Here is a 14,810-nt window from a genome sequence, read left to right as displayed (position 1 = left end):
TCTATTTAATCTGAGGGTGATGGTAACAACTTGACTTTCAGGATCAAAATTTATTGCAATTGCATTAAAATAATATATATAAAAGCAGAGATTAATTGAAGGGCTATTTCATCAATGTGAATTGTGATACTAAAAAAACCCACAACCATCTGCAACATCTCCTATATGACATACTTCTGAGACTACAAAGACAAGCTCTTATTCAAATTATGAAGAACAACCCTTCAACAATTAAAAATGCCAAGCATGTTCAAAGCTATAAGGTACCAATATGGGAAGGGCAAACAAAGCTGCTTACTGATTTAACAATTAAGTTAAAGCACGGAGGGTACTTACACAGTGACCAAGCTAAGGGAAGCAGAAGGGAAGAGAGTGAAATACATCAGTGCTGAGCAGGTAGAAATAAAAATGTAATTTTCATAGTAAAAATAATAAAAAAACAACTAAACAAGCGATATAAAATGATTAAGCTTGGAGTTAATATACCAGAAAATTATGAGAGCAAATAAAAAGTGGTGGGAGAGGGAAGGAACACAGCTTTATCCTTCCATAGTAAAGTACAGCTTGCCTGATGAAGGGAAGAGGAGGGCAAAGCTGAAGCATCAGCCTTCTAGCCTCCTAACAGCGTGTGCTTGCAGGAGCTGGGAGTAGTGACGGTCACTAGCTCCGAGCTTCCCATGACTGTTTCGGGGTGCAGATCACCCTGCCCAGCTCACATCGGTGGAGCAGGACCCTGCAGTGCTGGGCCCACTGAGAGTACTCCCAACTCCTGGCACACCAGCTCCCTGCTGCTGGAAGCACAACTTCTTTCCAAAGCACATGAGAATGGAAAAAGCTCAGTGACATGAAAAAATGTTAAGGGAAGGATCTAAGGAAATGCTCTCGGTTTGGAGGGACCAGCTACAGGAACGCAATACTCAGTTGGGCACAATTCCTTCTTTTCTATCATGAGAATCGGCCACGACCACATGTGCTTTGGTATCCAATAAAGCCCCTCAAAGGGCTCCTCCATATGCCATCCTGGGGGTTATTTAATGAAAGGATAACATTTTCACTCCTGTCAACCCTTGTTGATTTACATGCTAATTTATACTCTCATTATTTGTGTTTGTGTTTTATTAACTTATCCCTTTAAGGTTATGATTACAGGACTTGATTTTTTGTTACTTACAATACTCCTCCTTTCTCCTTCCTCCCTCTGAAAGATTATCACCCATCTGATCTCTCTACTCAGAAGTCAGCAGCATGTGTACTTGACTTGAAAGCTTTTCTATTTGGAATTTACATGTAGTGCTCTTCAAAGTAATACCACTTTTTAAAAAGCATAAAATATCAAAACAACTATGAAATGGATTCACAACAATTTGGGTTTTTTCTTCATAGGGAAACATGTGCGCATTCCAAAAGCAATCCACCACCAACCTAAGGCAAGGATTACTACACCTCAACATGTTCATCAAATTGCATGTTTTCTACTTAAAGGGAAACCATTGCATTTGAAAGGTACTTCCAGAGCAGTTAATACCCAGGTAAGGGACTTGGAAAAATTTGCCTAACAAATAAGAGACTTTCTTTGTAGCTTAAACAACAGCCTAAGCTGGTTCATGTTTTTGGCAGAGTCCACACAGTTCTCTATGTAACTGCCTCATGTAGCCATGCAGGTACCATCCTGCGGGAGTATGAACAATCCTGGGAAACAGCGTGCACAGCAAAGCACAGAGAAGCAAGAGGAAACAAGATAAAGCAAATCAAGCTGCCACAATTGTTTTCATTTATTCTTGAGATACTTAAAGCCATTTGCACAGTGCATCTTGTGTTAATGGCATGCTTCAATCAACTTTTACCAAAGTTCCCTATTGGCCTGAATTGATTAATTGATTAGGAAAGCAGAATTTCTCTCAAGGTTAAAAAGCAAACCTGCAGAAGAGGAAGCACGTCTCCAGTTCTGAAGGAAGACAATGGAACCACAAGACACGCCTTTGGGGCATACTGCTTCCTTGGACCCATTCAAATTTGGGCACCTTAGAAAGTCCTGCTGCAGGTTCCCCTGCAATCACAGCACCAGAGAGCAGAAGCTGCCAAGCAGCAAGCGAGTGCTGGCTCAGTATCTAGAACAGCTACACTGCAAGGAGGGTTTTGCCAATCTGGTGCTGCAGGTGCTTTGAACCTCTGTGCTCATTATTTAGGATGTTGTTAACACACAGCAGCTGATTTTTGCTGTTTCTCCGAGTTCTACCTTTCCCACAACTTTGGACTACAGAGAAAGAATATCTCACCCAGTGGATTTCATGGGAACTCTAATTCCACATCATTGCATCTTTTGAACACATCCTGATAAATATTCCTTACCTCACAGCTACTGAGATCTAAAGACACCTCCTTCAGATTGTGATTGCAAGCCAGGCCTAATAAAAGCGCTCTGAAAAAGATCAATTTTAGAACCGTTTAAATAAAAAAAAAAAAAAAAAAGCAGCTTTACATCATCATCTAAGCAATCACAGGTTAATACACCTATAATGCAAAGAACCATTTCAAACCAAAACCACACCAGCTGAGCAGTTATTTCTTAAGTGACAATGTCAGCACAAACCTGCCACACTTGGAACACTACAGCAGCTTCAAAAACTGCAGGGATGCAAGGCTAATAAAGAAACCATAAAACTAATGCTACATCAACATTTAGTAACATTCATCAGAGATGAATTTTCTTCAACATTTGCTTTCAAACAGCATCAAATGATTACAAAAGGAATGTTTGTTGTATGACTGCACTAACTCTGATTTTCCGAAAATTCAGGAAAAAAACGTGGTTTTTAAATACATGCAAGATGCAGTGCAGCCAGCCATTTCAGCAAGGCACAGTGCCTGTTACACTCGAATGCTGGGATCGTGTTCAAATATCACACAATTCTCCACTTCTGCAACCCAATAAATATTTACAGATTTCAAAATTATATTCCCAGACACTGGTATCCTTTATCTTTACGCAGAATGGCAGACAAGTGTAGCAACAACTGATTATGATTTTCATAAATCCACCTTTATAGCCTTACAGAAGTTTGTTTCCACATAGAAAAGTTAGTGTATCACATTTGTATTAATAGTGTCAAATCAAGAAGCACAACAGTGTGTGTCTTACAGAAGGAGCAAACAATTTGTGTATACCTTCTAGTATCTCTACAATAGATGCTGCTTTGAATTAGTAGTTGAACAGACTAACAGAATGACTTCCTTCCCAAACTTCATTTCAGCCAAAAGCAAGCTAACAAAATCCGAACTACTGATGCATAGACATAAAAAGCAATTCATTTTGCTGAGCCATTTGCCTACACACTTGCTATGCAAGTAGTGTGTAAAAGCTGTATTTAAAATGTGCAGCCCCGGGATGGTTTTTCATTTAAACCTATTTATATCTTTTCTGCAGGTGAAGGATGTTAATCAGACCTTCACTGTAAATTAAGGCAAATATCTTATGCTTATTTACTTCTTAAGCTATTAATATAAGACCAAAAAAAACGTGAGAGCTCTGCAAAACTTCTTAAAAAATTTTAGACAATCATTGTCTGTATTTCCTTCCCTACCATGGTTTTATTCAGTTAGTCTGGATGATGATGACTTTACAAAGAACTTCCTACACATTTTGAGGTATTGTAAAAAAATACAGTGCAACCGTAAAAAAAATGCAGATTAAAAAAAGAGACACAATGCTGCTTCAAACATACTCTTCACAGGAAGAAAAAAGGGTTGTTTTTTTCCTAACCTCTTCCCTATAAACTCATCCTAAGAAAATCTCATGATTTCTCAATTCTTTGTCATGAAAAATTACCATCATTTAAAGGCACTGAAGGCAGACATAATATAATTGTACTGAGCCACTATGTTTAAATCACACACATGGCAATACAATACATGGAAAGGTCTTGTTAATTGTGCTAGATGTAGAATGCAACAATTGGCCTTGTAATTAGCATTTGCATGAGAAGCATATCAGAAGCTTGTCACAGCACTGACAGATCAAAATAAAAGTTTCGGCAATGTCTGTAAATGAACAAAAATGCCAACACACACTTAAAACAAGGAAAAGAGAGCATAAACTGCTTCACTCAGTTAAAAAAAGAAAAAAAAAAACAACAAAAGAGCAAGCAGGGATGGAACATTAACTATATTAACTATAAGAACTAAAACCACCATTTCCCCCACTTACTATGTGGCATCATCGCAGTACAGTTTTATTACCAAACTTCTTTCCCGAAAGGCTTGACTTGTATTAACAGGTCCATCACTGTACAAGCCAGTTCATCTCCTTTGCTGACTGCACTGATTAACCAACATCTTTAAACTCACTGTTAGCATATGTGATTAAACATACCACAACTGCTGATCTAAAGGAAGTTGATAAGAAAGAAGTCAAATAACAATTAATCAGGGAGTTCTGGGACTCAGGGTGTCACGTATCTGCATTTTATCTATAATCTTTTTCTGTAGGAAGGCTTGATCTTGACTCACACATCCAACTCTGTGACCTCTGGTTCATGGACACAAAGGAACTTCTCCCTTGCCACAGGAGAGTTCTAAGGCCTGTATTGTGAAAAGCTTTTTGACATGCACTGATGAAAGATGCCAGAGAAGTACTAGTCTCATACACTATGTAATTTTTATTTTTCCTTCTAGAAACCATCCCTCATATTCCATTGCAGTCTTGGCAATGACAAACACATCTGTTTCAAAAAAGGTCTTTCCATCATTTGGTCTTTAACAAATCCTATGATCCTGATTGTTCTATAGAAGTTTTGTTAAGACCAAAAGGCTAAGCAGCTGCCCCAGGATATAGCACACCCTCAGAACACCAGACAGACTTCCACAGGATGCTTTTGAAGTGTATAGCAAGCCATCTTGCGTTTGAGAGGGAAAGCAAGGTGTGCTGTAGATCATAGTTCTCTGTACTGTTATGAAATACACTCAGCTCAGACTGAAGAAAAAACTCAGGTCAGAGAGAAAGCACATCAAAGAAACTACCCAAAAAATTTTAAGAGCTCTGTCCTACTTCCTAGGCAGAGGTGAACATTGCCATCAGAACAAAACAAAAGAAGTCCATGTCAACCAGCTGAGCATGGCATGTACGCTGAGACCATCTCTGTCCAGCTGGACTTTCGACAGATGTTCCTTTCTGGAGCTGTCTGTGCTGGAAAAAGAGGTTTCTGCTCTCAGCTCATCCTACAGTATCCATCATTGCCTCTTTACTTCCACCAACACCAGTAATGCAAATAACTCCTTCCAACCCAATTCAGTCAAATTGAGCCAGATTAGCTTAAACACTATCAACAGAGTAGGTTTTGGCTAATACAGATATTTTGGCTGAAAAAGACTGGGAAGATCTCAATTGCTGCACAGCTGGCAGACAAAGGGGTCACAAGTATTTGGGATAAATTAAGACAAAAACATCTTCCATGAGCACAGACAACTGTAGAGCACTCACCTGCCAAAAGTCCTCATACCCCAGGAGATACTAAACATGCTAAGGAGAAGAGCTAAATATGAACTTTAGTGTCTGGGGCTTCTCACCTTTTCCAATCTGACTAGATTATTCAGTGTCTCACAGCATACTTTTTTTCCCTGTAGCACTGATAAGATTGTCTTGTGTACTAGTCACATACATCCTCTGTTCTTGCTTCATTGAATATAGCTCCCTGCTGCCCTCCACCACAGAATCAATAGCCCTGAATTAATCAGAATCAAGCAATGTGTTTCTCAATAATCACCTTCTGTTTGAAAACACATCAGTAACACACCTTCCTCATCCTAGCAAAGTCTAAGCAAGCAAGACAGCAACCCAGGGCATCACACAGAACAGAGTGAAAGGTCAGAGCTAAAATGATCAGCTCCCACAGTTGAATATTTATTCAAATCCAGTGCAACTTACTTAAGCATCATATTGTACTGTCCTCTCCAATGCCAAATTACTTTAAGAAAAAAAAAAATCCCCAATGTACACTACTGTTTCCTGTGTGGCCCTTGCCACTTTTCTCTCCCTTAACTTCCCCCAGAGTGTATCCAAAGCTTTCCATGTGGCACTCACTAACTACTCTTTATATACCCTACATCTCTGATTTTGCCCTTCAGCTTCCATTCATTACCTACTCCCTTGCTGAGCTACTGCCCACTTCCCTTCCTTGTTCTCCCTCTGGAGGCAGGCTCCCAACCATGCACGTATACATATATATACATACATATCTCTGTATCTGTGTCCAGGTTAGGATTTTGGAGGTGTGTTCCCCAAAATGGCGAGTGAACATGCCTAGCTGCCTACTACAGATAGGGTTGTGTATGTTAATGTGTATTATTAGCTAGCAAGCTGACACTCCAGAAAGAGCGCTTGCTTTAATTTAGCCCAATAAAGACAAGGATTCTGCCAGAATCACAGAACAACCTATCTAGATTAGACCTATCTACTAGACCTATCTTGACTTTAAAACACACCTTTACATTTTATGCCTGGGAAGTTCAACACAGTTCAAAACTACACACTTCACAGGAAGGGTGACACAGTGCTCTGCAATTTCCCTCAGTCTGCATTAGGTCGTAAGCTGTTTCTCTCCAGTACCCAGTCCATATCACCAGAACCTGTCAGCCACAGGATGGGTAACATATAGCAGGCACATTACACTTAGCATTCCTAGAGGTTGCTGCCATCACCTCTGCCCCAAAACGGAGGGCCTAACTCTGTGCAATAGGTCTTTCCTCCCAAGCACTGCCACAGGTTCAGTTTCACAATGGCTGTTGCAATACTGCAGCCTCAAAGGAACGGCGCTCACACAAGTAATCCCATTTTACTGTGAAGCAAACAGTTTTGTTCATAAGCCACAACGCAAGAAACATATCACAAAAAATGTTGATGGAAGACAAAGAGCTGTGACATTCCCATAGAAAAAATATGATTAATAGTTTCAACTGTGAGACGGAAATGACGTTTCTTGAATGTGTGATCATTATGAAACTCACCCTTGCAATATCAATAATGTACAGTGCGGGGGGAAAAGGCAAAATCCTTTCCCTTTCAGTTTTAATATGAGGCACTCACATAACAATGCAAACTAGGTTTTAGGCAACAGCAGAAAATGAAATTAAATTCTTACTTTAGAGGCTCAGGAGGGAGTTTAGTCCCCGAAAGATTAATCTGCATCAAAGCAAGTGAGCTGCTGAAAAACTGTTTGAAGGAGGGAGGGACTTCTTTTCCTTTTCTGTAAGTAAACAAATTCATTAAGTAGCAGCATCTAGACTCCTCATGCCAATAAATAGTGAACGCAAGCCATCAGAATTGTAATGATCTTTTACATGTTTAATTTGTTCTACCTTCAATACCTCTGTAATCAGTGGCTCTCAATTAGCTTAGAAATACAATGTCATCAAAATGTTGATTCAACGAACAATCCTCAGCATTGCACGGCTGCACAAAAGACATTATTATCTAGCTTCTGTTTCGTGAACTACAAAGAATGATCATTTAGGCCTGCTTCATAATGAACATACTTATGAGCAGAAGATCAAACAGGACATTACAACCCCTTGAAATTGCCTTTTCACTACTAAAAATAATTACTCCACACTGGAGTAGCTTACCCCCAATTAGGTATCATCTCTGATATGGACCCAAGACACTGATTTGAAGAAAGCAGAAGCTAATGTTAATATTTCCTACAATGCAAGTATTCTACAATGCTCAGTCTCAAAGACTTTCAAAGGAAGTTCCTCCCAGAAAAGGGCAAAAAAGGAAAAAAAAGCATTTGTAACCTTGAAAAATACAAACTTTAAAACCAAAATTTAAAGAGGAGTCATGTCAGTCAGACTTCAAAGCCTGATGTTACGCCTCTTAAGAGACAAAAGCTATATAGAGACTTTCCGCTGCATCAGTATCACAAAAAATATATTAGACAAGGTAGCTTATTTTACAGCCATCTAGCAAAGAGTGGAAAGCGAAAGAAAACATTTTGCTTGGAATAAGTAATACCTATTTTTCAAAAAATATTTTCTCTTTAAGAGAGACTAAGACTTTTAAGACTTTTATGAAGTCTGAGATTTCTTCTTAAAAAGAAAGGTGCAACGTGAGAGCAAGAAATTATAAAACTAAATACTGCAGGAGTTGAGAGTAATGACATTCAAACTGTACCTGTGAGAAAACAGAGTCCTAGAGAGGCTAAGAACAGCTAGATGCTGAAGACATCCACGAAGGAGGGCTCCACACACCTGGTTTGAAACAGAATATTGACTTGACTTTATATTAACCCAGAAAACTACCTAGAGATAGAAGGTGGGGAACGTTCCCTTGGTATTTGAATCTCCACAAAAAAATCTTTACCATATCTAGCGCACACTCCGTGTTGGATAAATCCAGATGAACAAGGGCATTTGGCTGAGCCAAAAAATTGTACAGGCTCTGTAATTAACAGAGGAAAAAAAAGAATTTTAATATTATGACACCAATTACTGGACTGCCATTTTTCATTACATTTTAGGCTTTTATTATAAAATAGCACTACAAGAGTTATGTCTGAAACTTCTTTTCCTAATCAATACTACCTGTTTTACTTTTGAAGGCTATCATTTTTTGAAGTAACAGTGAAAAAATGTCGCTCAGGCTACATTTAGCAAACCTTACTCTTCATGCACAATTTTTGAGTTACGTTGCAATTCACTTTCACAGAAATGATAATTTAGTTAGAAATACCTCAGAATGTCATTCAGATTGCTATTACCTTTCAGAAAGGCTAATTAGTTTGTAAGTTTAGGCCAGCCCCTTTAAGCATGAAGGGAAGCAATGAATAAATGTTTAAGGGAGAACACAGAACAGGTAACAAGATTTTAATACTGATGGCTTCAGCATTGCATAGGATATGACATGTAAATGTTAGCATACGTAAAATTTCTTACTATATGCTGTTTTATTTTGCAGGGTTTTTTTAGGCTCAGAGAACAACACAGAGATAAAAGTATGACCTAATTCACGGAAACACAGAATGCTCAACTCCACATGAAATCCAGCCAAACAGAGCATGTTCTAAATTTCTAAAATAGATCCATCTTCCTAAAAATTAGGTCATTTAGCCCCTATACCTACAGTGCAAGAAAGGTCCCTGCGTTAAAAATCCATGTGCTTCGCTAGGGGTTTATTTTGATTGCTAAATAACAGGATTGCCTTACTTCAGTTGGAAAACTGTTCCACACATTCGGAGATCTCAGTATTAATCTTTTTCTTTGAACTGTATCTCTCTCTTTCTGACAGGCTAAGAAAAGCCCCACATCTTGTATTTATGTCCCTTAAAATAACGTAGGTAGACATCAGGTTTCTTTAAGCATTACCTATCAAAGTTGTACATTTTACTTCACTTTTTGTTCTTACATTATTTGCTATGTTTTTCTCTCTTAAAGAGTAATTCACTGTGCCTTTATTTACATTTAACTATTTGTTTGCTACCTTTGAAATCCCCGTCCCAGTGAAACTTTCACCTCTTATGTATGAAAAGACACCCCTTTGAGTATGCTGATGAACCTGAAACTAGTAAGATTTGTGAAAAAGTCAGAGTATAATGTCTGGCTGCACTTTAAATCATAAGATTGGATGACTCTAGTGTTGTGTATTTTAGATGATCAATACTGAAAGAATCCAAAACCTGACAATTACATGCACACAACTTTTGATGCAAAAGAGAAATACAGATGTAACAGTCAAGAATTGAATAAATAGAAATTGAGAACTAATTGGATTTTGTTTTGGAGAAAATAGAGCTGCACCTCTATGGCAATTGATAAACTGAATAAAGTAAGTTAAAAAATAGTAACATTCTTCAAAGAACCATGAGCTTCAACAGCATGTGCCAAGGAAGTACACATTTATTTACACAAACAAAAATACTGAAACCCAGAAATGTAGTCTTTCCAAATCAAAAGAAATTGTTTGTTTCCAACGTTCCAATGAAAAGTTTGCAATACACATCCTTAAAAAGATGATGATTTTTTTATTTGTGCTTTGGTCACTTTTAAACAGAACTCGGGGAGCATGGTCAGTCCACTGAAACAAGTGGCACACTTGCAGTTTTCTTGTTTACCAGCAGAAGCCAAAGACTAAAAGCGTGACCTAAATTATGTGGATTTTAGTCATGTGGGGTAATTTAATTCTCTAACTATACACTGAAGAGCAGAGATCAAAATGTTGTTTTCTATCCCCACTAGAAATGTGCTGGCAAAAAAGGATCTAAGCAAAGTGGCTTTGCCTTTCTCTTAACAATTAATTAAAACATCCATTCATTAACTCCCAAATGAGAAGAAAGCGCTTACTGAAAGATCATCGCCACGGAGCGCGTTCCCTGAGAGGTCAAGATAGATGAGCGTGTTTGTGATCAGTGAGTTGGCACTCAGTGACTGGGAAAGGCTATTCACCCCTGCCAAAAAAAAGAAACGTCAATATTCAACTTAGTTGACTCTAGAAAAAACTGGCCCAGACCCTGCAAGTGCACAATTTCAGTGAACACAGACATACACAAATGTTTAATGACCTCCTGTCACCATCGAAGCAGAGGAATACACATCACCAAGCAGATAGGACACCCTTCCCCTGCCACAGCATGCCCGTTTTTTCTGGACCATGCTCCACCAGCTGTCCTGAGGGAGCCACAGCATGTTATAGGTCCCAGATCCAGGGAAAGAGTCTTTTTGCCAAGCCTACAGTGGCTTTAACAGTGCAATCCCACTTTGAAACAGATTTTTAAAACAGAGTTTACTCCAGAATGTTGTCAGTGCCTTCCTGCAAACAATAATATTTAGATGAAAGTATCTGTGGAAAAGCAAGTACATTAACAATTATAATTGCCAGAACTTCAGAAGTGACTGATGAGACCTAGAAATTAAAAATATTTCAATTAATGTATTTGCCTGTAATTTCAGAAAAAGTTAGTTAATTAAAATATCAAGAGATGCATAGACTCCCAGTTCCTGATCAGAACAAATACTATTTTTTCACATTAAAATTAAAAAGCTCACATTGGGTACAAGACAGTCAGAGCTTTCTTCCTCTGAAATTCTTCAGCTTTTCCAAATACAAACTAGGGCATGGCTACTTCCAAGTCCTTCAAATCTAACTTTCATCTAAGGGCTCTGTAGCTTACCACCAAATTCTTAATTTATTGTAGATAGCTATTACGGCCTTTCAAGCACCACATACATAAGCATCACACAAGCATTACTGTGTCCTTTACTAGATGCAGTAGTTTTTTTGTAAGTGCCCAGCTGAAGTTGTGAAATAGGCAGGTGTTTTGATGTGGTACACAATATTGGGCAATTTCTCAAAGCTACTGACCATGAAAATGGGCTGGCATTCAATGGATAGAACACATCCGTTCTTCACTTAAAAACTGTTACAAAATGGATTTACCAGTGAGGATGTGGAGGAAGCAGCTAGCAAGGCACTGCAGACCAAAATACCCCATGTCAGTGATTTAGTTCTCCAAGCTTCCGAATATTAAAAGTCTCCCATGTTAGCAGTATTGCTCTTGGTTTAAGGAGACTTTTGATACTGAAAAGAACCAAAAGCACAGCGACATCTTTGCCAAGTTTCAAAACTTTTCCATTTGGTGTAATTTTACTTCCATCTAAACATTGCATTGTTGAAACCACACCTTATCTATACAGGTAAAATTCAGACACTTTTTGAAACTTTGAAAGATCTAAAAGTTCTATTTAACCACTAGAGCTTATAGCTCTGGGTTCACTTTAGTGTGTCTTCTCAACACCTTTTGTAAACAAGAAGTAGAAATTAATATACTGTACTGTCAACAGTTCAGCATATACTATCATGAACCAAGTCTGGGAATTCAGAAGTGTCAGAGTTTGAGGGAGAAGAAGAGCTATCAAACAATCCATAACATTGCTACTTGTTTCATGTTAAAAAGAGCCAACTGCTCTAAATCAGCCACATCAGTGAAGGCAAACAATGTGACTGATGGATTTTTCAATTAGCCTTTGGCTCAGGCTCAGAAAAGCAAGCCCTGTCTTTGAATGAGTATACTAGAATTTTCCATTTAACCAGAATCTTCAAATCAATAAATTTCTGTTTGAACTTCACTTACCTCATGCTATACTCTAACAGTAATCTCACTCTCATTTGCAGACAATCTTTTATGCTCTTTTACTAGTCTCGGGAGGCTCAGAATGTTAATAGCTCTCAGAACTTTGAGATACAAAATTTGAAGAAAGATCAGCTGGGAAGTAACCACCTGAACTTCACTTCTCAATCTTTGAAACTTATCTCAAATAGAAAGTTCTTGTTAAGTAAGGTCAAAACCAGCCCAGGATTGTACAGAATTTCTGAAACTGAAAAGCTCAAAATAATAATAATAAAAAAAAAAGGCTGGGAAAAAAAAAATCCATGCACCTTGCAGTCTATTGAAACCAAGATCCAAGGTCTCCTTTGGACTTTCCCCACAGAAAATATTACAAGTTCAAAAATGGCCTCCCAAGTTAAAACCAATTCAGTAATGTCATCCCAAATTAAAGAAAAACTGACTAAGATAGATGGGTTTGCTAGCAACCGAAGAGGTGAAGCTGAGTTTCTTCAGGTGCAGAAGGTTATAAGAACTCCAAATTTAAGATGTACATGTACTTTAAGTAATACCGAGGAGCTGCCATGGGACAATATTCACGATGACATGTTACACTGTGGAGAACAGATACTGCAAAGCAGCCTGGACTTCACATGAAGTCAGTGTTAAACACACTGGAGAATATTTTCAGCTTTTATTTAAAGACAGTCTTAAAAAAAAAAGTGTTAAAAACCTTCCAAATTCCTTTCATAACCTCAGAATTCATTTTTAATGACACGAGTTTTGTGGATGAACTTCATTAGCTTGCATTTATTCTTTATGAAGATGGAAGTGTAGCTTGAGTGTTCTCTTGACTCCATGATCACAAGCACTTGCTAAAATCCTTCAGATCGCATGAAGAAAAGCACAGGATGAATGAATGTACCAGAACTGCATGAATTTGTCAAATTCATGAACATCTAATTTCAAGAGTACATGTAAGGTGAATCAAGATTCTTAATTGCTTGTCACCAAAATTGGAGTTAGCAGTAGGAAAAAAACAACCCCACAGTTTAATAAAGTCTTTTTAAATTAAAATCATGACTGAAAAATTTAATTTAGGGTTTAATGCTTAATTAACCATAACATGAGCTACAGACACTCATAAAAACGAACCAAACAAAAACCCTTCTCCCCACCCACATTCCCCCAGGTCAACCCTTAAAACTTAGGAGAACACAGAATATGCACTTCACAGAGCAATATTAAAAGACTAAAAGAGCATGGCTCCTATCTGTTATCAACTGATGTCCTTCATAGATCATAACTCGCTCATCTTTTCCAGGTCATCAAGATCTGTGAAAAAGCTGCAATAATGTCAGCACATTTTTTCTATTTTTAATACCCACATTCTATATGAGAGACCCTTGGTTTGTGCAGTCTGTTTAAGAGGTGACTGCATCTATTATTTGTAAAATAGCAATGCAAAAAAAAAAATCCTGAAAGCTTCTGACTTGTTTCAGTAGTGTTATTACTGTTAAAATATACATAGATTTCAATTACAATATCAAATTGGAAATTTATACATTATAAAATAAAGCAGTCTTTACTCTGAGCAAATCACTTAACAGCCTTTGTCACAACACCTGATTTCATATAATAATTTCATGCAAAAATTTGGAAAATTTCCTACACGTTTTTGTTTCAGACATCTTTGTGAAGCACATATGAAACATATCATATATGCCAATTCTAAATTTATGTTTCTTTACAATACAGGTTCAAGCCCAAAGTTTACAGAAGCAAGTAAAACTTTTTGAAAGAACTGAAGGCGACAAAATCCAGCCCACAGTTTAGCAACGCAGGACTGCAAAAAAGCAGCTGCACTGTTGAGAAAACACATGAAAATAATTTACAGAATTACTTACTTTATAATCTGGTAAGAAAAGGTATTATAGGATAGAAGCCTGAAACTTTTAGAACAGAAAAAGGCGCATACTTATAAAACATACCTTTAGGTGACAAGGAAGTTTTAGATAAATTTAAGTGTTTCAGTCCCTTTGGAAGTTTGGCAAACTGGATGCTCAAAGACGACACACCTATTGGGGGAGCAAAGAGAAAATGCCCATTTTCAGGTCAATGGTGTGATCTCAGGTTTTCCCAGCAATCACATCAGGGGCAAACTGCGCTGGTGGAACTACAGGAGGAACTACACTCACTGTGAGTGTGGCCCAAAATGACTGTGTCTTTTTATGACCATACAAGACCCCTCCTTTGCTAACCACTGAACAGACAGGGAATTTTGCTGTTAACTATCCGTGAGTCACCTTAATTACTTTAAAAGCTATATAATACACACATACTTTTGAGAAGGTGCCAAAGAGAAGGTATTACGTATGTCAAATAGCACTTGGGAAATCTGGAAGGTCTGTGGTTTAGCCAAAAAAACCTGAGCAATATAAAACCAACCAGAAAATAAAACTCAACCATGGTACTTCCTGTAAAACTTCAAACTATTTTTCTTTTTTTAAAGAAAGGGCTGTCAAGGCAAGAAACAAACCCACACTGGCTAACACTGCCCTCTTATTCTGGGGTAAGCCCTAACAACCTGAAACATCAACTGAGTCATAATGGCCACCTACAGCTACCAGCGAGGACGCAGGCTTGGAAATGCTACAACCACTTGTGATCGTGATCCCAAACAGTAAAAATCTATTCAAATGCTGACACAGACTGGACTAC

General features: G+C 37.9%; 1 protein-coding gene across 4 annotated transcripts in view; it reads right to left on the bottom strand.

Annotated features, from left to right (window-relative positions):
- Window positions 1–14,810, bottom strand: part of CARMIL1 (capping protein regulator and myosin 1 linker 1) — a 238,815-nt gene that overhangs the window by 117,432 nt on the left and 106,573 nt on the right. For all 4 annotated transcript variants that reach the window (XM_056331333.1, XM_056331334.1, XM_056331336.1 and 1 more), the window contains 6 exons: window positions 14,081–14,167; window positions 10,330–10,433; window positions 8,354–8,431; window positions 8,165–8,241; window positions 7,134–7,238; window positions 2,350–2,419 (listed from right to left, as the gene is read on the bottom strand). In XM_056331333.1, the coding sequence (XP_056187308.1) occupies window positions 2,350–2,419; window positions 7,134–7,238; window positions 8,165–8,241; window positions 8,354–8,431; window positions 10,330–10,433; window positions 14,081–14,167 (521 nt within the window). The remainder of the gene's footprint in view (window positions 1–2,349; window positions 2,420–7,133; window positions 7,239–8,164; window positions 8,242–8,353; window positions 8,432–10,329; window positions 10,434–14,080; window positions 14,168–14,810) is intronic.

The sequence above is a fragment of the Falco biarmicus genome, chromosome 3, assembly GCF_023638135.1.
Source record: "Falco biarmicus isolate bFalBia1 chromosome 3, bFalBia1.pri, whole genome shotgun sequence".
NCBI classification, from domain to species: Eukaryota; Metazoa; Chordata; class Aves; order Falconiformes; family Falconidae; genus Falco; species Falco biarmicus.
Note: the sequence above shows the minus strand (reverse complement) of the source record. Positions and strands in the feature narration are given on the sequence as shown.